At 34.4% G+C, this 21,782-nt stretch overlaps 1 protein-coding gene across 2 annotated transcripts in view; it reads right to left on the reverse strand.

Annotated features, from left to right (window-relative positions):
• Window positions 1-369: 369 nt before the first annotated feature.
• Window positions 370-21,782, reverse strand: part of TRHDE (thyrotropin releasing hormone degrading enzyme) — a 365,898-nt gene continuing 344,485 nt past the window's right edge. For both annotated transcript variants that reach the window (XM_045829492.1, XM_045829491.1), the window contains 4 exons: window positions 11,518-11,685; window positions 10,620-10,760; window positions 6,465-6,546; window positions 370-1,721 (listed from right to left, as the gene is read on the reverse strand). In XM_045829492.1, the coding sequence (XP_045685448.1) occupies window positions 1,578-1,721; window positions 6,465-6,546; window positions 10,620-10,760; window positions 11,518-11,685 (535 nt within the window). In that variant the 3' untranslated portion in view covers window positions 370-1,577. The remainder of the gene's footprint in view (window positions 1,722-6,464; window positions 6,547-10,619; window positions 10,761-11,517; window positions 11,686-21,782) is intronic.

A 21,782-nucleotide genomic window follows, 5' to 3' on the forward strand; every position in this document is an offset into this window, starting at 1 on the left:
GTGACACTCTATGGATTAGCAACTACAAACCTACAATAAGTCTATGGCTTTGCTTTCTAAGATACCTATTTGTTTTTTTGCCAGTGTTCATTGTTAGAGTTAGAATACTTCCTTCCAATGATTTGCAATAAGATTTGGAGGAGATTTGGAAGAGTGAAAAACCTCAGGAAAGTAGAAAGTGGTCCACAAACATTCGGCTTATGTACGGTAGTTCTGTTGGTATTTTATAATGATAAAATATGTCAATTTGGAGCATCTAAGCAACGTTTAGAGGGTTGACCTACTGAGTGAGAGTAGCATTTAGAAATGTGTTATATAACACAAAGAAAAGCGTTGTCAATGCCAAAGAAAAAGTTTTGTTCAAGAGAGTAACCTTTCAGCTTTTAATAGATGGCATGACTCATCAAAGGTCATTAAAGGCTAATAGACCCATTTGAGGTACAGTTGCTTAATGGAGGATTAGATTCATAGACACAAAACCAACACACAAGTGAGTATTTTAACTGTCCAGATACCCAACATGAGAAGGAAAAACAAACAAGATGAAAAAATAAATATTTTTGCAGCATTAATAATTATTAAGTATGCACAATTGTTTTACACAATAGAAAGTTTGACCAAAAGGATAACAGATCTATATTTAGAATGCAAAGCTGCCACTTACTTAGGAGAATTAGAAAATTGTTTAGTTTACAAATAAATTTTGTTTGAATTCATTTTTTATGTAGTAGAGTAGACCACTGTTAAGGAAGTAGATGAGAAATTCACGACAATTGAGAAACTTAGGAAAATTGTCAAGAAGTATAGTGTCGACATAAATTCTTTTCAGCTTTTTCAAAGTTTGCAGAAGTTTATGAAAAGAGATAAATGTTTCTTGGTTCTTTGCAGAAGTTCAGTGTACAACACACTATATACATATGAGGCTTTCCTATATACATATACATATGTATACATTATCTATATGCCTTTTGTAACATATACACAACTTTAACTCAAGGAAAATGAGTTAACAAAACAATAGTCATGTCAAGACAATCCAAGTGCTGAAATAATTGACCTTGATCCCTTAAAGGCTATTTCACCTCTTACAATGCCCAAGACTAAGAATATAATTTTCTGTTTTACTTTTTCTTTCATTGCAACACTGATTGTCACAGATAATATTTGTGCTTTTGCATAATGCCCATCCTGGATGTAACATATGTAACATATAATATTGGACATTTTAAATAAGCATGCTGAAACACGGGCAGGACCATACAACCATGCACAAAATATTCTGAATATGTTTTTCCAGACTGACTGCAACATCAACATGCACCACTACCGTACTCGGTCCTGTAGAGCAAGGAATGTACAGCTGAAGCAAGCATGGCTAGTTTTACTTGCAGGGGCTTCTTTAAAGAAGAACACCCAGTAGAGAAACAAAACTGAATGAATGAAAAAAAAATCCCCCAAAACCAATTTAAAAAAATTCCTCCCACACGTTAACACTGAAAATTGGGCCATTTTCTTCACTCTACGTAAAGCAGAGCTTTTCACAGAATTTCTGAGTTGAGTTGTTTTTGAGACACATACTAGTGTCTCAGAGCTTTCCCTAACCATTGGAAAAGCTCGTCTTGGTAAAGCATTTTCCAGCGCACATTGGCTTCGACAGTTTCCACAGCTCTTGAGAAAGAGGCAGCAGCTACTCCATCATAGCTCTTCATAAAGTTCTTTAGCTGAAAATAAAAAGTTTTAAATGGTAAATATGTATGTCTTATGAGCTCATGTCCAACATATGTAAATGAGAATCCATTTGAAACAATGTTCCACAGTCACTATAGAAGGTATACTTAGTGTGTGGGGTGAGCTTAGTATTGACATGCAATATGACTGTGTCCATTAGGTGTGATTTATTTGGGAACTGAAAGGAAAAAACAGAGTGGACATTCCAGCTAAAAAGCCATAAAATCAGCTCTTATTTCATACAAGTGTACTTGAACAACAATAAAAAAAAGAAAAAAGGAAATATTAAAACAGACATATTTAATTTATTTTTCATAATAGGCTCAGTTCTAATTACACAGCATATCCAATGGATGAATTTCATAGTAGACAAGTTCTAATTACAAAGTATATCCAACGGACAAAATAGCCTTAAAACTGAATATAAGGATTAAAGTTCACTTTTTGTTTGTAGAGAGAAAATTATTCTTCATCTTCAAATAAGCGGTCTGAGGGTTTGACACTATCTTTGATGGCAAGGGAATTACTGAGGTTATTGGGTAGTGGGGGTAAAAAAACTGATGACCTAAAATGGGATGACTAAATAGCATTGCCCTCACCTGTGTAACAATATTTAGAAAGAATGGAGGAGGAACGTGGTCTCACTAAACCAGAGAATTTGAACACCAAATTAAAATGTTATAATTTTTATTTTTTATTTTAATTGTTCAAGTATAGTTTTCTGCCTTTTACTCCCATCCCAGCCTATTTTTAAGTATTTTGTCATAATTTTTATGGATATGGGATTTTTTCTAAAGAGTTTACATATTCTGAGAATGCTCAAGGATTTGATATCAAGAGTCAATGCTAGCAGCATTTCCTTCTGTTTGGGATGTCTTAAGAAACTGGCAACCAACCAGCAATTGTGATGCTAATAGACAAATGTGAAAAATCAACTTGCAACACAGAAACATTATGTGGTGTAATTAGTGTGGGGTGGGATTCATCACAGGTGGGTACTACATGGAGAATATGCCAGGAGGGAAATGCAGTGCATCAGGACTGGCCCAAGGACAGGGAGAAATGGGGGGAAGGGCATTTAAAATGGAGTAAATTATACCTTTCAAATTAATCTAAAAGTCAGTTTATGGGTAGCATAGTTTGTTTATGACTATTATTTTAATTACGTGATACCAGTGGGTTTTTCAAAGTTTGTCCTCTACTTCCCTACAAACTGCCATGCCCTACCACATTAGCAATGGATAATCGTATCTCAGAACTATATCTGTTCCAAGAATTCAAAATCACTATGCTATTTTATAACAAACATGTGGTATTCAACATATAATTAAGATTTATCAGCACTATCCTTAAAACTGATTTGACATTTGACCAAATAGACACATACTAAAGAAAGGAGAAGAAAAGAAAAGACTGGGAATTATTGAATAACTCCCTTATCTCAGGCACTACCCCACACACATAGACCTATAACATGTACACATATGTAAAAAGGAAGTCTAATGGAAGCACCTGAATGACATTTTCAAACTTTAGCTAATTAATTCCATAATTCATTTGCATTTATATAGTTATGTTCAAACCAATTCAGTCTCTATCTTACAGCAACAAATAACATGTGGATCTATGTTTTGAATATAGTGTTTTCATTTATTACAAAAATATATATATTATATTGTACATTTGTACATTATTTATATAATATATCAATCAGGAAAAATTACATCTACTACTCATAAAATGTGTTCTGCTTTATTGTATATTTTCCTAGGCAGTCCCTGAACATTCCAAATAGTACTAATGACCCTTTGGCGACTTTGACTCTGTGGAGAATGTTGTAGGTTTCTTGATGAGACAAGCACGCCAGCCTGAACACATGAAATAAATCTCTAAGTCCTCCTTAAAGGCAAACAATAGGTTTGAATACGAATGTGCTATCAACAGGATAGCAGGTCAGATTATCCTGCAAGGGAGCACTCAGTAGAAAATGTAACCGGTAGGTCTCTTAAATCACTTTTTAAGCACACTAAATACTGCCCTCGTGAGCTCAGAGAGCCTGGGGTGACTCATATGAATCTTAGGAGTAGCTTATTCATCAGAAGACATCTGGCTCACTTTCCGTAGTTGGCATAAATGGACTGTATGCCCCTTATTTCTCCTCAGCTCTGCTAGCAAACAGGTGGTCAGAGCGGCCCTCTCACTGGTCCTAGGGAGTAATCACCATGCCTTCCAGACTCCTGCCTCACTTTAGAGGCCGTGGGGGTAGATGGGGGACATTTGGCATTTTAGTTTGCTTATTTCTGCGGCTCCTTGGCAAGATTTCTGCTGCTATTAGTTTTTACTATTTTGTTTCCTAAATATCTATGCTATCTTAGGCTTTTATATTATAAAAACATTGCAAGTTTAGGCATTTTAGTAAAGTAACATTCAGTAAGATGTCAGAGTTTTTCCCCCTGTTCTTCACAGAATAAAACTTCTAGACAGGCTTGTCAATTTCCCTATTAAAAACATTTTAGCATTCTATGAAACTCCTGTGTTAGGGTACCTTAGACGCTAAACATCACAAAATAGACAATTATCTATAAATGGGGTGTCTGCGATGAATGGGCTCTATATCCCCCTACAACAGTGTTCTACATTAAGTTCAAGATGTAGGAAAATGAGTGCTGGAGAGTACTGCTTCAAGGGCATTGGTATGGAAAAATGGCAAAAGCCTCTGATGCTCCATGTGGTTGTACTTCCATTAGTTTAAAATTAAGGAAATAAAGTATTGCTTCATGGAGAAATATTATTCAAATGTCTGGAGCCATGTTATTGCCAGTTTCAGGGTCTAGAATGCAATTTTGGGGATGAGACCATGTAACAACATCAGTATCTCTACTTAGTGCCCCTAAAGTAATGGGGATCATTCAAACCTTAAATGAGTTTTCAGAATTCATAAAGACGCTGATTCCCTTCTGATCTATAAATGGCTGAAATAAGAATGTGCCATATCCAAAGGGAGCACGTTGGGTTTTCTGTTTATGAGGCTCATTGGTCATGGAAGAATGAGACTCAGCTTCTCTATATTTTTGGAAAGGAGTTACCCACAATACAAATTAAACCCCCATCCCACCCAGCAATAGTGGTCCCTAATCAGACCAATGATTAAATGGTGAAAGTATGGAGATACCTCAGGCCACAGTTGAGAAGCTAGAAAGTCAAGCATGCAGCTGTGACGTGAAAGGAGTCACAACCCACGTGATGGAGAGCTCCAGTTGTAAAGTCAGCTGCTTTGCAGGTAAGGAACAAACAGTCACAATTTAGTTTCAGTTTTGAAATTGCGTCTTTCATTATAAAGGTCTTGAAACATTTCAAATACAATTAAATTAAGTGTAAAAAGTTAATATGTAAGTGAAATACAAAAAAATCATAAAATGCATAAAAACCAGTTAAATGTCCATTTAAAAGATGTGTTTTTTTTCTCTGTGGCCTGATATTACCAAAGCAAAGAAAAAACATGAAAGACATGTGGAGTTAGAGGACAGAAGAAGAGGGAGAGGGGCCAAGGGAGAGGCAGGGAGGCGAGAAGCCGAGAGAATAGGAAGGCAGCAATAAGGAGGAGGGAGGAGAGGGAAAGGAAGAGGAAGGGAAAGACTGTTCACTTCTGCATTCACTCAGTGGCTGTACAGGTTGTGACTAAATGAGTCTTTTACTCCCAGGGTATTGAATATAAAATCATGGATTTAAAAGTACTTCATTTGAATACAGACAAAATTGGAAGTAGTCATTAATTTAATTGCTTCTTCTCTCTGCTTCATATGGATATGAAGAAAGACCTTCCATTTATCTTCCTTTATTAAAAATATAGTGAAATATGCTGGGGCTTTCAAAATCAAATCCTTCAGGACTGGGAACACAGGTAGCAGGGATAAAAACTGGATTTCAAATCATTATCATTAGAGACCTAGCGTAGTTCATGGTATGAAAGAACCCAAATCAGTGTGTGGGAGATCATCATACAAAACTGGGCGATATCAGGAGATATTAAGGGTGTTGCCAGGGTTGATGCTTGTGAGGGCTGCTCAATGTGATTGGCTCTGGGTCAAAGTATCAGGCATTCCATCAATGAAAACTGAGGAAACCATGATTCTCAGTGACAAATCTCAGTTATATAATAATAGTGCAGGTGAATACCAAGCAAAAAAGAAATAGATGTGGGAAGCACCACTCATTTTAATCAATTAAAAGTACACATATTTCAAGTACACATATACTCCCTTTCAATATATGAATTAATTCCATTTAACAGACTGAATAGAATGAAGCATTATCATCAGATCCAGTTATCCATTCTCTGTAGAGGCCTGAGCAGAAAGCAATGAGACTCAAGTTCAGTATCTCACCTTCAGCCTTGATCTTCCGTATCCAAATACTGAGTCATTGCAACAGGATAGTTTTGTTATTTTGAGGATCCTAAAATGGATTCATGGCATCAGCTGACAAGCAGCTGATTCAATTAAAGATGTCAGGAGTGGATTGGAATACCCCGTTAAAACACTTCTAGAAGGCACTTAATGTTTAAGATGTTAAAAATGTCTTTGTAAAACATGAATTGAGTAAAGTCTTTAGTATGGGTGAGTATGTTTGTGTGTGTGTGTGTGAGATAAAGTAATGAATATGATTCTGTTGGAAGAAAATGGTTAAACTTTCATATGTTTATAAAATAAAAGCACTATAAATCTCAAAATATTTACCTCTTTGAGTTCGCCTTCAGTATTAAGAAATTCTGTAACTCCACTGATAAGTTTGGAATTCATAAATAATGCCTCCCCATACCTCAAAAGACAAAAATAAGTGTTAATGTTAATACAGGCAATAATTTAAAAATACTACTATTTCTTGGTCTTTGAAAACCTATTTGAAAAGATAATGATGCAAAACTTCCCTAACCTGGTGAAGGAAATAGACATACAAGTCCAAGAAGCACAGGGAGTCCTAGACAAAATAAGCCCCCAAAAGCCTACACCAAAAACATCATAATTAAAATGCAAAAATGTTAGAGACTCTTCAAAGCAGCAAGAAAAAAGCAGTGTGTTACCTATAAGGGAGCTCCAATAAGACTATCAGCAGATTTTTCAATAGAAACTTTGCAGGCCAGAAGGGATTGACAAGAAATATTCAGTGATGAAAAGCAAGCACCTACAACCAAGATTACTTTACCTGACAGAGCTATCACTTAGAAACAAAGAACATATGAAGAGCTTCCCAGACAAGAAAAAGCTAAAGGAGTTCATCACCACCCAATCAGTATTACAAAAAAACATGTTAAAGGGTCTCCTTTAAGATGAAGAAAAAAGATCAAAATATGAATAATAAATGGCAATAAATGAAAATCTATCAACAACTGAATAAAAACAAAAAAATAAATAAACAAAGCAGAGCAGAAACACTCATAGATACAGAGAAGATTTTGATGGTTGCCAGATGGGAAGGGGACTGGGAGGATGGATGAAAGGTGAAGGGACTAAGAAGTAACAAATTGGTAGTTACAGAACAGTCATAGGGATGTAAAGTACAGCATAGGGAATCTAGTCAATAATACTCTAACAACTATGCATGGTGTTAGATGGGTACGAAATTTATTGAAATGATCACATAGTATGTTATGTAATGTCTAATCATTGGGATATATATATATATATGAAATTAATATAATATTGTATGTCAACTGTAATTGAAAATTAAAAATAAAAATATTACTATAAAGATTTTTTACAATCCTTCTCAAGGGTTCCATTTGACAAGTGGTGTCTTGATGCCATGAAGATCTCTGAGCATTCAGGGTCATTTCTCCAAGGAGTCAGGGAGATGCAAAGAGCTGTGGTTATGAGATACCAGCAGATGACACCTGATTTGGCTCACAGTTTTTAAGAGAAATATGAGCAGTAGCAAATTTTTATAAAAAAGAGCCCTGTAAAATTAGATACCAGAATTACTATTATATTTCGAATCCAAGGCCGGAGGAAGAAATGTTTTAAAACTGTCAACTTTAACCTAGCTGACCAGGAAAAAGAGGGCTGCGAGGCAGACCAGAGCACTGTCAGTGCGCCACACAGATCCTTCGGTCTGCTCCGTCGACACTGACACTGGTGTTCTCGCTTTCCACGCTTAGAAACTGAGCCAAATTCCTCAAAAATGCTTCCAAAAAGACTACCATTTTTTCATGTCTGTATTAAAATAAAATAATCAAGTTGTTCATTTGAATTGCATAATTCTTCTAACACAAGAATAATTACTTGACACATGGCCCAAGGCAAAAGTTTTCACCTTATTGATTTGTCTATTTTATGCTAAGTATACCTAATATGCACTATCATACTCAGAACTAAGAAAAGTGCACCAAAAATAAGTTTTTCAATGCGAAGATCCGGACACAGCCACAAGACTTTTTCTAATTCTGCTCTTACTTGTAGAACTTGACATAATTTAGCTTTTGAAGCCTCAGTTTTTTCACCTGTGAAATGAGAGGACTGAACAGGATGACTGCCACAATTTGTTGTACTACCAACATTGACTTTTCCATGAGAAAAAGTTAGCTAAATAAAATAAATAGGCATTCAATAATAATGTAAGTGATATTCATTATCACTATGTGGTTAAAGAAATGGCCTACTGTGCAGGAATAAAAATAATTCTTTTTCCAAGATCGTTTTGCTTATACTTTGCTTATAGGCATGTAAAGATGAATAAGGCACAATCCCTTTATTACAGGTATTATACTATATTGTATTGTAAGCAGATAATTCCCATTTATTGTGGTGATTACAAAATTATACACCTTGGTTAGAGGAGGTCTCTTTTGCTCCTTGAGAAAGGACTTGAGGACATGCTAGCATTTAGATTGAGTAGTAGTTCTGAATATCAAGGAGGAAAGTAATTTTAGGCAGAGGACCAACACAAACAAATTCAAGAAGGTGTGAAACAACATGGTGTTTGCAGACAACTACAAGCATTTGGTATTGAGTGTATAAATTGTAAGGCTGGGGATAGCAGAACAAGAGGCCGAGGGGTTAGTCAGAGGTCATAGTAGGAAGCTTAGATTTTTGGTGCAACATGAAACCATTGAAGGTTTTACATCTGGGAAATGTCACACTTGTTTCTCAGAGTGATTCTTGGAACAAATGGAAATGGCTAGTGTATATAGTGTGTGTGTGTGCAGTGTGGATGTAATTGGAGAGGCAGAGAGATGAAAAACTATTGTTAACAGTAGTGGTAAGAGATCAGAATCTGCACTAAGGCTGTAGTAGTAGATAAGAGAGGACTGACTCAAGAAACATTTAGGAATTGTTAAATTGACAAGACCTCAAGACATTGATACATACAGCAAGGGAAAGGGGGAATCATGTAGATTTCTAGGTATCTGGGCTGAGCAACTGGTGGGCAGTCATATTGTTTGCTGAGAAAAAGGAAGAGATAAATGATGGATTTAGCTTTACAAGCACCCACTTAGGTGTAATGACTGAGTTGGAGACAAAGATTTGAGAGTGACTGAAAACATGAGAATAGATAGCAACTAAAACCAGGGAGAATCTGCAAGGCAGGGAGTAAGAGGAACTTGGGACAGCACCCCCATGAACTCAAATATTCAAATATTGATAGAGGAGTAGAAGCAGATGAAGACAATCCTATTTGTTAGATAAACACCGCCATAACTGTAGATATGCTAAAATGTTCTTTAATCTTTCTACCTTTGGATTAGAGATCATGAATTCTCTGTGAAAATAGGCATATCAGGAACCAAACACTTTTTGGTAGGGACTAACTTATATATGCATTATAATGAACTCTGATCTACAAAAGCACTCTCTAAAGAGACTTTGTGTGCTGATAGATATTTAATATTCTTTATAATAAAATGCTTGCATATATTAATTTCATCTTGTACTAAGCTATTCACTGTGCTATGTGCATGACAGCAAAGCAAGTTCTAATCTTCCAGTCATTCCAATTTCTGAGCTGAAAATACAACATAAATGTGCTTTCTGGAAATATCACTGCTTTCTGACAACAAAATATCTGTTAATAGAAACATGTTTTAATATGATAAATTCATTCAGATTATATTTTTTATACCAGGATGACTAATAAAGGTGCATTTTTAAAAGTAAAGTTTATACACCAGTTATTAAGGAACAGAACAGTAAGGTCTGCACCCTGTCTGGGGATGTTCAAGTTTCAGAACATGTAGCATTTACATGCTTTATAATAAATTTAATTTTAAAGTACCATTGAGATTATCAGAGTAATAAATTAACATTTATTATAATATATTTAAATATGTAAGAAAATATTTTCTAAAATTGAGGCTGAAAAATTCTTACTATGAAACCAGATAGCTTGGGAATGAATTATATTGAAACTAGAATTAGACAATAATTCAAATGATCCTTCTTTATATCATGGTTTTATTTCAGGTGTTTTGTGATATTTATATTTGAAGGGAACCTAAAACAACTCTGCAGAAGTAAAGTTTTCTTGTTATAATATAATTATATCTGACTGATACATCATGTTTTGTAACACATTCAGGATATAAAGGTTTTATGATAACAATTTCTTCAACTTTGGACAGTTTGATAGATTGACAAGGAAAATTACACTGCTAAAACTATTTACTCTCCACATTTCCATGTTACTACAGTTATCAATCTTTAATAAATTAATAGTTATAGAATTGTTAAAATAATTCTGAGTTTAATAGGCATGGCAAGATCCATCTTGGTTGACTTTTTAAAAATCTAACTCTATTATCTGGACCTTGGTTCTAACACAGAAAGTTGGGCTTTTACCTCCATATGTCACCTTTAATTTACCAACTCAAGCATGAATGATTGAACTTTTATATCTACCTGGTATTTAATATCTTCCACTTATCTCTGAAAAATTTCCAGGCAAGGTCCCGGCCATGTGGATTTCGAGCCACGTGGATTATCACATCAATTGCATCCTGATCCAGCACCACCTCTGAATTCAGTGACAGATTCAGAAGCCTTTAAAGACAGAATTGTGGGGAAAGTTTTAGTCCAATAACGAATATTTTTATAAAATTACAAAAATTACATGATATAATTTCTCATATTCTTCAAGAGAACAGTCCAGGGTAAACTTGACTAATACAAATTAATCAACAGAATAACTTTCTGGTTATAACAAAGAAGGAAGATTAAGCTCATAGTATGTTCATTAATACATTAATTAAATCCTGAAAAAAATCTTGTGAGTAAAGAAGTCACAATTCTGGTTTGATGACGCAAACTTACTTTTAAAATCCTTTTATTAAACACTTTTTTATATGTTGAAACATTTTGTTACATATATAAGTAAAAAATATATTTAAAAATTAGTTGGAAACAAAGTACATCTTCCAAGTCAACTAGCTTTAGATATGTTACCACATCAGCTTTCCTTAGTTCTAGGAATATAGATTTTATAGTAACTAGCAATATATTCAAGGAAATAGAGACAATTTCAAAACAGTTTCGTTAACAGAGAATACCTTCTTTTCATTTTTATTAATTGACTTTAGAGAGAAGGAGAGAGAAAGAGAGAGAGAAAGAAAGAAAGAGAAACATCAATTTGTTGTTCCACTTATTTATGCATTCTTTGGTTGATTCTTGTACAGGTCCTAACCACAGACTGAATCCACAACCTTGGCATATCCAGATGACACTGTAACCAACAGAGCTACCCAGCCAGGGCAAGAATAGTTTCACTACACAAGTAAATTTGGAACATTAATGGACCCACCTATTTAATAAATTCCTGTCATCACTGCAAGTTAAGGCTTCCAATAATATTTTTTTCTCAGAAACTGCAGTGGTGGAGTGGAATTTCATCCATATGAATTCCCAGACATCCTCATCTAGCAGTGAAACTCCGGTGCAGTACACGATGTCTCTAACATTCAGTGGTATTCTAAAGAAGCAACACATGGAGGTTTTGTGTTCATTAAAAGGCTCATAGTATTGAAAATAAAGACAGATGCTGCTTTGTGGCAGTCAGTTTTTTAAAAGATGACTTCATTAATTAGAGTTTATCTGAACAAGAATAATACTATATAATAACAATATTCAAAAATATTGGCAACTAAATAAATAAAATAATTAATATATTTTATTTAAAGGTAGTTTTGAATGAATTTTTTCTACTCTTGAAACTATATTTAAACAATAATTGGAACACAAAAGTTTAAGAAACCAATAAAAACAAGGTGTTTTATATTTTCACCAACATAAATAGACTCATCAACCACAGATTTTGCTCATAATTGGTAGACCCAAGAATGACAACAAAGCACTGATTAAAGAGAATGACTGACTAATTTGGATTAAACAGAAACACTTTTCTCCTAAATTCTTAGATAACTTTTTAAAATTATTTTTCTCAAATAACTCTCCAAATTTTGGAACCTAAAATATTAATTGGATAATAAACAAATAAAACAAATAATATGGATAATAAACAAATAAAATATAAATTTTAAATTTTGATAAAGAAGTTCTTTTCTTCTATGTTTAAAATGGTTAAAAAATACACTAAATTTTGACTCCAAAATACAGTGGGAAACTGGCAGTGTAGTTAGTCAATCTTGGTCATTTATAAGTTATAAATTCTCCTGTGTACTTTGCCATAGCAATATTTTACTAAATATTCTTCTTTCAAATTTAAATATACAAGGTCTGTCCAGGAAATGTCCAGCCATTGTTAATATAACAAGAATGGTTTACAGAACATCAGTGTAACCTGGCAGCCAAGGAAAGTAGACTGGAATGCACATGCGTGAACAATAATAACTTCACTGTACTAGTCAGTGGAGGCAGTAGATGCTATTGAGTGAGCTTGTGTACTGTGTAGCCATCACATTCAAAATGACTGAGCAAGTGGACCAATGAATCTGCATCAGATTTTGCTTTAAACTTGAACATTCCTCCACGGAAACTATTTGGATGATTCAGAAGGCCACAGCTATGGGCAACTGGTGATTGGCAGCTTCATCATGACAGCAACCCTGCTCATGCATCATGTCTCATGCAGAGATTATTGATGAAACATCAAATCACCCAGGTGACTCAGCACCCCCTATAGCCCAGATTTGGCACCCTGCAACTGCTGGCTTTTCCCAAAACTAAAGTCAAATTTGACAGGGGAGAAATTTTAGACCATCAATGAGATTCAGGAAAATACAACAGACAGCTGATGGTGTTTGGGAGAACTATGTGAGGTCAAAGGGTGCCTTGTTTGAGAGGGATTAAGGTGTCATTGTCCTATATACATCGTTTCTTGTGTCTTCTTCAATAGATGTCTCATTTTTCATAGTACTTGGCTGGATACCTTCTGGACAAACCTTGTATACATCACATTTTAAAAATACAGTTCTCTGAAAGAATGCTCCAATACTTTAAAAAAGTTAAAATGCATATCTGTTTATGTATTCAGTAATCTATTATTAAAAATTCTCATTTATCATTTGAATGTGACTAATAATAATAAGTACTTTCTCTGAAAAACAAGATAAAACAATCCCTTCTAAAAATTTAGGACTTGGTTAAAACACTGCTGTGGTGAAAGAAGTACTTGGTGAAAAGAGAAAGTGTCTGTGTGACTATCAGTAGAATGATCTTTGTCCTCTGCTCAGCAGCTGAGTAGGGCTACATTCAGATTACTGTGGCATGTATATCAAGATACCAGATCAGCAGAGTTGTTAGAAGTATCATACAAAATTCATGGCTCCCAGAAACGGCTAAAACAGTATTTATTCTGTCCCTTCCTGCAAGTAATTAAAGCATTTGGAGAAAATTTACTTTAACTTTGCTGACCGAGCCCCTTTTTTTTGTTTGTTTATTTGGTTGATTAATTTTTTTCTAAACAAAAGGAATAGAGATATAAGAAGAAACGAGCAAAGAACTTCACATTTTTCCTTCTTTTACCTATTAGCTCTGCACCCCCTTAAAGAAAGTAGCAACAATTGTCTTCCCAATGGTTGGTGAAACCTTATTCTTCCTGCTCTGCCTACCACCTGTTTGCCGCACAGCAGTCCTGAAAGTGCTTAGGATAAAAACACTGCCACCACATTTTGAAGACTTTGTCAGTCCTGGTAATACAACATAAAATCACAAAAAAGGCCTCCGTGTTTACTAAGTGCAATCAGAAAGCTAAAACATCTAGTCTTTCTCTAAATCAATAGCTAGAAAAGAGGCTGAGTCTTTTCTTCCAAAAATTACAAACTACAGAGCATTACACTGTATTATTGTCATGACTTTGGCCAAGAGATCAGTATAAATATTTGCAAAAAATAATACTAAAAGTTGTACTGTAATCATCACTTACCAACCATTTTTCTTAATATTTTTCTGCATATTTTCTTAATATTAGACCTAATAGTAACAGTTTACTTTCTAGTAGAAGTTCATTAAGCTAGTAATATACCAGAGAGAGCCAGAGAGAATACAGGAACAAAACCTATTGAATAAGGTTGGTTACTGCCTACGAAACTAGTCTCAAGCAGAAATGGTTTCAAGGAGAAAAGGCATACAGAAACATAAAAAGGCAAAAAGAAAAAGTGAATATTAAACTATGTTCCTTAGCACTAACTTGAATGCCACATACTATAGTTATTACCAACAATCCATATGTTTGTTACTCAGTAGTTGCTATTGGCTGTTGCTGAAACATACAAGATGCATATGCAAATGAACAAATGGATGGAGATCCAAAGCCCTGGACACTCGCTAACGGGGCATCAGAGGTAGAAAATAACAGTTCTGTGCAATACTGTGTTTCAAGTTATACATCTTGTTTTACCTAGTCTCTATAATAATACCATGATGTCTATATTATAAACCTCTTTTAGCAGGAAAGGAAACTCTGTTTTGGGAGGTGTTTTGCACTGTCAACAACTATATAGTAAGTTGGGAACCAGGATGATCTGTACATAAAAAGTTGTTTTTATTTACATCCGCTTACAGATGGCTAATAACAATGAAAATAAGGTATATTGATTTCTATTAGTAGTCATATTCAAATAATTGTCAATGAATTCTGATTTTTGTTGTTCAATAAAGCACTCCCTGATAAAAAGTAAAAATAAGAAAAAATGAAATAAGAAATTGGTATATCCTTCACAAGAGCACTACCACCAACCCCTGGGCCTACCCAATGGGCTGCCAATCATCATGCATCCAACCTATAATTCTCAGTGCTGAACAGGCCACACATGTCACCTCTGACTTTTTCTTTAATCATTATTTCTTATACACAGCTTAATCAGTCATCTTGGAGACATATTCAATGTCAGTAAGACTATCTACTCTGCTGACAATAGCCAGAGGAAAGGGGGAGGGGGATAAAGGGGGAAAGAAGAAGGAGAGTCAAGTCATGGAACACATTAAGGACCCAGGGCAAGGACGACTAGGGGAAGAATTGACTGTGGGAGGTGGGGGTGGTGGGTAGGGCAGGGGAGAGTGTTGGGGGGAAAATGGGGACAACTGTAATTGAACAATAAAATAAATAAATAAAATGTAATAGCTGAAAAATATGCAGAGAAATATATTAATATGCTTAAAATTGGAAAAAAAAAGTAGCTATTCTGGTTCATGGAAGTGATGCTTGTTAAAATGCCACCTCTGGCAGACTGAAAGGATATCAGCTAGCTGTGTATTTAAGAACATACACAGAGCAAGGAAAAGGAATTCTGAAAGGGAACCCAGCAATAAAGTGTTGAATGAAATGGCGGACAGAGGACTCTGAAAGAATCTCACAAAAGTTGTCCTGGACAAAGGAGGCCTTTGAAAGCAAAGCTGCCCAGAATAGGGGCAGATTCTATACCTGAAGCTGCAGCCATAAACCCAGAGAAAGACTGCATCATTGGATGTGATCTGCAAGATACTGCAGGTCAAGCTGCAGGCTTATCAGCAGCTGTCCCTCTATGCACACCAGGTGCATCAAATTTGATTACTATGAAAATGGGACACACATATGTTTAAATATATAATCTAAAGTCTGTTGATTGTCCATTGAAAAACAGACTTGAGTTTCCATTACAAATCCCCAAAATTTCAGGAAGGAAATGGCTCTATTAGCAGATGCTAGGAGGTTTGCATTGCTTAAGGCTAATAAAGCTCCTTAGAAAAGCAAGGACAGAGATGGTTAGTCTAGTGGGAGAAGAATGCTTCTTTAGTTTTCTTAGCACCTCTTCCTGCCTCATCAACCCCTCATTTTCCTCATCCACCCATCATATAAGAAATCAATGCACAGGTCAAAGATTATTTGTACTTATCACTGAGAATAAAATAAAATTTGTGAGTCCTGCATTTACCAAGAACCCTTGGGTTTCAATGGTTTCCATTGTTAGTGAAACCTCTCTTTGTTGCTAACTTTGTAAAGATGTTTAATAACATTTTAGCAAAATAATTGCTCTGGGGACAGTTTAAGATCTCACTGTATAAACCAAAGTCATTAGGAACAAATGAAAAAGCTCATTTGTTTGTAAAGCATGAGCTGATAAGCCCACAGAACCCATAGTTATGATCAGTACAAATGAGTCCTGTGAGATTCTTGGTATCAGGATTACTGGGAGAGTAGCTCCTTCTCATGAACATGTAAATTGTTTATGAAAATGTGAATATCCCCATGGTCATTCCTATTTAACTGCTGCTTCAGAAAGAAGCAAATCTTTTAATGGAATTTTATCATCCAGGAAGGAAAGATATGCTTGTTTTTCTCTAGGTATAGTATACATCGTACACACACACACACAGAGAGGTAGTCTTTTCTAGCTGCCTTTAGAAGAGACAGATGGGGTGGTGATTAGCCTAAAGGAAGTGCCTTTATTTTTTTTCTAGTGTACTAACATTGCAGAAATTATTAGCTACTAAATGTAACTTCTACTATACTTTATATTTTATTCTCTATTTAAATAAGGTCATGACAAAGTTCATTTGTACAAACAAGTTTTAAAGCAAAAAAGTTCAGTATATCATTGTAAAATAATTTATTTTTGTATTTTGCTGACAAGTTTAACCTGTTTTACCTTGACAAAAGCAAATGCCTAAAAGCTAAATGTTTGGGGTAAAAGTAACAAAAAAAAAGCAGGTAGAAAAATAAAAGCAGGTATCTTTTAGGAAAATTTTTTACTGAGTTAAAAAATGATGTTGAAATGGAACTAATATTTTAAATCATAATAAACTGGTACTTCAATTATTAAATGGAAAGTTGTGAAGTAGATTGATAAATTAAACAATAAGAAAAAATTTCCAAAGATTTTGCTATGAGAATTTTTGTTACTGCATTGTTTTTTAACGTTAAAAATCAGGATTCATCTAAAATAATAACAGACTGTTTTAAGATAAAAATAGCAATTAAAATGATAGCATAGATTAATATTCAATAATATGGTAAATATATTATTTAACTTAATTATATTATTAAAGACAGTATAATATGTATATAATATATAATACAATTGTGTTATGCTTTTAAAAAACAATGTATATGTTAGGAAGAGAGACAGAGGATAAATAAGAGAATATTAACAGCCTTTGCTTCTGAGTTTGGGGATTGTAGATAACTATCTTGTTTTTTGTAAACCCATATATTTCAAGTTTAATAATTGGATAACTTTTATAATTACTTTAGCAATAAGATAAATCAATGTATAATTCCATTTATAAAATAAGACTCTGTTATTATTAAAATAAAATACATTCTAATATAGAAAAATGCTACTTAATAAGATGTAGAAATAATTCTAATAATACACTTAAAACATCTCCCAAAGAATACTACTATTTGTCAAAGAAAAATCACACTATTTTAAAATATATATTTTGGCCAGTAACTGCCTGTAGTCAAGGTCATTGCTTTGGACTTCATTTTTCATTTTAATTGGACAAGGCTAAAGTATATATGTTCTAAGTTCCCTCTCTGCAGTGTTAATACAAGATTTTTTTTCATTAGCAATTATATTAACATTGAAATGTGGTTTTAATTATTTTCAAAGACAATGAGAAACATTTCTCAAATCACTAGCCTCTCTAAGAGTACCTCTTTTTTTCAGGGGCACTATACATGCTATTGATATAGAGTGTGGCCTACCATTTAATTAATTTTAATTAATTTGCAGTTAATTCATTTAAAAGATTGTTTTCCTAATCTAAGTAGAAATTAAAAGACTGCTTTGGTTGAGGCTTCCTTGCTAACACTGTAGATCTTGTTCTGACTAACACATACTAATGTTCTTTCTTCTTCCAGGGCAGACAATCCATGACGTTAAAATACCAGACTAAAAAATAACCTGCATTTACAAAGGTTGACTCTATTACAACACCCTCTACCCCCATCTCTCATTCTATGCCCATTTCTTTCTCCTTTGGCCTCTGCTAAGAAAGCCACCTTGAATAAAACAGTTATTTAGAAGGAACCTGTGACTTTTTGCACTTGGGCATCAGTTTTTTTATCTGGAAAATGGGGATAATAATTTCTTACAAGTTATTATAATGATGAAATGAGATCAGGTTTATCCAGTGCTTGGCACAGTGCATGCTTCACATCAAAGGCTCTGTATGGGCTTTACCAAAATGCTGTGCGTAGCCAAGTGCAAGGGACATAGAAAATTGTTTCAATATACAGTAATGTCATCCCCCCTCCTCATTTTTATTACTATTAATGTTAGGAAGGAATGACAACAAATATTCCTATATTTCCCAAATGAGTACTGGACTAAAAGATAAGCACAAATAAAGTTTTAGACAACCTCACTAAAAGTGAATGAGTAATTATAAAAATCATGACTGACAATACACCTCAAGTTCAAGGCATTACAATTAAATGCTCGTCCATAATTCCTCCTAATTTTGCTAGTGTACTTTTCAATCAGATATGCCACTGAATCAATATAAAAACCCTGGCAACCAGAAGAAATATTATTCCGTGATATCTCCACAAGGCCCCTAGCAAAGGAAGAACAGAATCCCGTGTGAAATGTGCAGTCAGTGGCCAGGGGAAAGAGCACTAGAGAGCGATGCTGGGAGCCAGGCACTGACATGCAGCAGGCCGGGCTACTGCATTTCTAGGGAGTCCTCTCACCAGAGGCTGACAGTGGTTGCTCATTCCCACTAAAACTTAGGCATGACATAAAGGAATACTGAAACCTCTGATTAATGGAAAAAGCAGCTCAAAACTGGTCTACACAGCACTTTCCTGTTCAAAATATAGGGTTGGGGCAACTTGGTGGAGAATAGACCAACTATATTTAAAGCTACTGTTCTGAAATGATGTTCAATACCTCTTTATATTTTCATTTTGCACATTTGCAAAGAGGCATATGCTGTTCTTTCTATATGAAAGGAAGAAAGACTGCTGGGAAGAGGGGACTGATTTTAACTATTAATATCACTCCAAATTAAAAGATTATATTTTAAAACTGTACTACTTCAGATTGGCTTTTATAATTAAAATACATATATTTTAAATGGGAATTCACTTTAGATAAGCTGAAATTATATGAAATTATATTCTGAACTTGTAAGTCCCATGTAGAAAGTAGCTATTATTTTCATTGGGCGGGAAGGGAGAGGGATGGTAAAGGCGAAGAATCTGGGTTATCAGGCCACTTTATAAATATAATTGCTACAGCACGAAAAGATAGGAAACCAAGTAATCCACACATCATCAAAAAGAAGAGGAATGAAAAGGAGACATTAAAGAAAAGGTAGAAGCAAAGAAAGAACACAAGTGATAAATGCACAGAGAAGACAAAAAATCCAGAGTGATAAAGATAATAACAGGAATGACAAATATTTACAAAAAGGTAAAGGGGAGAAAAAAGCAAACAATTAGAGGAGAATTTGTGACTACTTAAAAAGTATGCTGGCTCAGACTTTAAACACATTCTACTGAAAAGCCTAGAACATTGTTATTTAAAATTTCACAGCAGGAACCCTCATGATATCCAAAGTCAATTACACCCCAAAAGAATTTCACAAAATCAAATGACTTTATAACAAAAGTAAAAAATTAAGATATCTGTGATGACTCACTCTAAAACAGTGAGCGGCAGGGTGCTAGTATAAATATCTCTAAGAGCATAACATAATTCAAAATCAAAGAGGTATACAATCATACTAGAAATTGTGAAATAGCTGATAAATTGCCTTATTATAAGTGCCTGTGTTAAAAAGGAAATAAATTGTTTCCTGACCATCATGTGTTTATTACCATGACTTAACTGCTCTATCCTGATGCATGAATATTAATCTTCTTCACTCAACTATGATCAGAGCACTGTAAATCTAAGTACTTTTTGTAATATGAAGTCTAATATGTGTAAGTGTGTCTGAATCACAATAATTAGAAATCAGTAGTTTAAGTTGACTATTAAGATGATAAACAGCACTGGAGGCATAGATACATAGAACAGACTGAGAGCTGTCAGAGGTGTCTTTCACCTGGATGAAAGAAGGTGGAGAGATTAGTCAAAGAACATGTATGCATCACCCACAGTATACAGTGAGCAGAGGAAAAAGGGAGCAAGGGCTGCATTGGCAAAGCACGGGGAAATAAAGACATCCGTAACAGTGTCAACAATAAAATTAAAGTTAAAAAAGAAAGGAAAAAAGATGAAAGAGAATAGTGGGAATAACACATCAGTTATGATAGCAAATCCATAAGCACTGCTCTCATTCAAATCATAACCCAGGCAGGAATGTTCACAAAAAGTCCACTGGATGCCACTGGGTTCCTTCTGGACAAAATAACTCCTGTTGCCCAGTATAATTTATAGCTACAGTCATTGTCCTTTGTGTTTCCTATACAAAGGTTTGAAATTATATAGATTCATTCTATCTATCAAAATATTACATGTATGATGTGAGGGCCTGTGCAAATGTGGTTTACTTTCATTTTTTATGTGCTATTGAGGTTCCTGCTGTAAGAAACAAGAAAAATCTCAAATAAATCATCTAACTTTACATTTAAATGAACTAGCAAAGGAACAACAAACAAAACCCAAAGTGAGTAGAATAAAAAATTAATAAAGATTGGAGTAGAAATAAACAAAATAGAGTCTAAAAAGATAACAATAGAGTCCTGACTGGTATGGCTCAGTAAATTGAGCACTGACCTGCAAACCAAAAGGTTGCCAGTTCGATTCCCGGTCAGGGCACATGTCTGAGTTTTGAGCCAGGTCCCCAGTAGGAGATGCTTGAGATGAAACAACACATTGATATTTCTCTCCCTCTCTTTCTCCCTCCCTTCCCCTCTCTAAAAACAAATAAATAAAATGTTTAAAATATATTCCTTGGAATAAATTTAATCAAGGATATTAAAGACCTTTATTCAGAAAACAGAAGACACTGAAAAAAAAAGAAGATATGAATAAGTGGAAGCATATACTGTGTTCATGGGTAGAAAGAATTAAAATGATTAAAATGTCTGTACTACCCAAAGAAACTATAAATTCAATAAATTTCTATCAAGATATCAATGGCATATTTCACAGAACAAGAACAAATATTGAAAAAAAAAAGTATATGGAACCACAAAAGACCCAGAATAGCCACAGCAATCTTGAGAAAGTAGAACAAAGGTGGAAGAATCACACTAACTATACCAACTATACTATAAGGTCATAGTAATTAAAATATCATGGTTCTGGTATAAAAACAGACATATGGAGATCTCAGAAATAAACCCATGCCTTTATGGTCAATTAATATTTGACAAAAGATGCAAGAACATACAATGGGGTAGAGAGAGTCTACTCAGTAAATGGAGTTGGGAAAATTGGATAGATACATGCAAAAAAAAAATGGACCACCTTCTTACTCCACACAGGAATAAACTTGAAATAGATCAAAGACTTAAATATAAGACTCAAAACCATAAAAATCTTTAAAGAAAATACAGACATTAAAATCTTGGACATTCTTTGTAGCAATATTTGTTCTTATATGTCTCCTCAGGTAAAAGAAGCAAAAGAAAAAATAAACAAGTGGGACTATATCAAACTAAAAAGT

Source organism: Phyllostomus hastatus, unplaced genomic scaffold (genome assembly GCF_019186645.2).
Source record: "Phyllostomus hastatus isolate PE091 unplaced genomic scaffold, TTU_PhHast_1.1 phas_scaffold_93, whole genome shotgun sequence".
Lineage (NCBI taxonomy): Eukaryota > Metazoa > Chordata > Mammalia > Chiroptera > Phyllostomidae > Phyllostomus > Phyllostomus hastatus.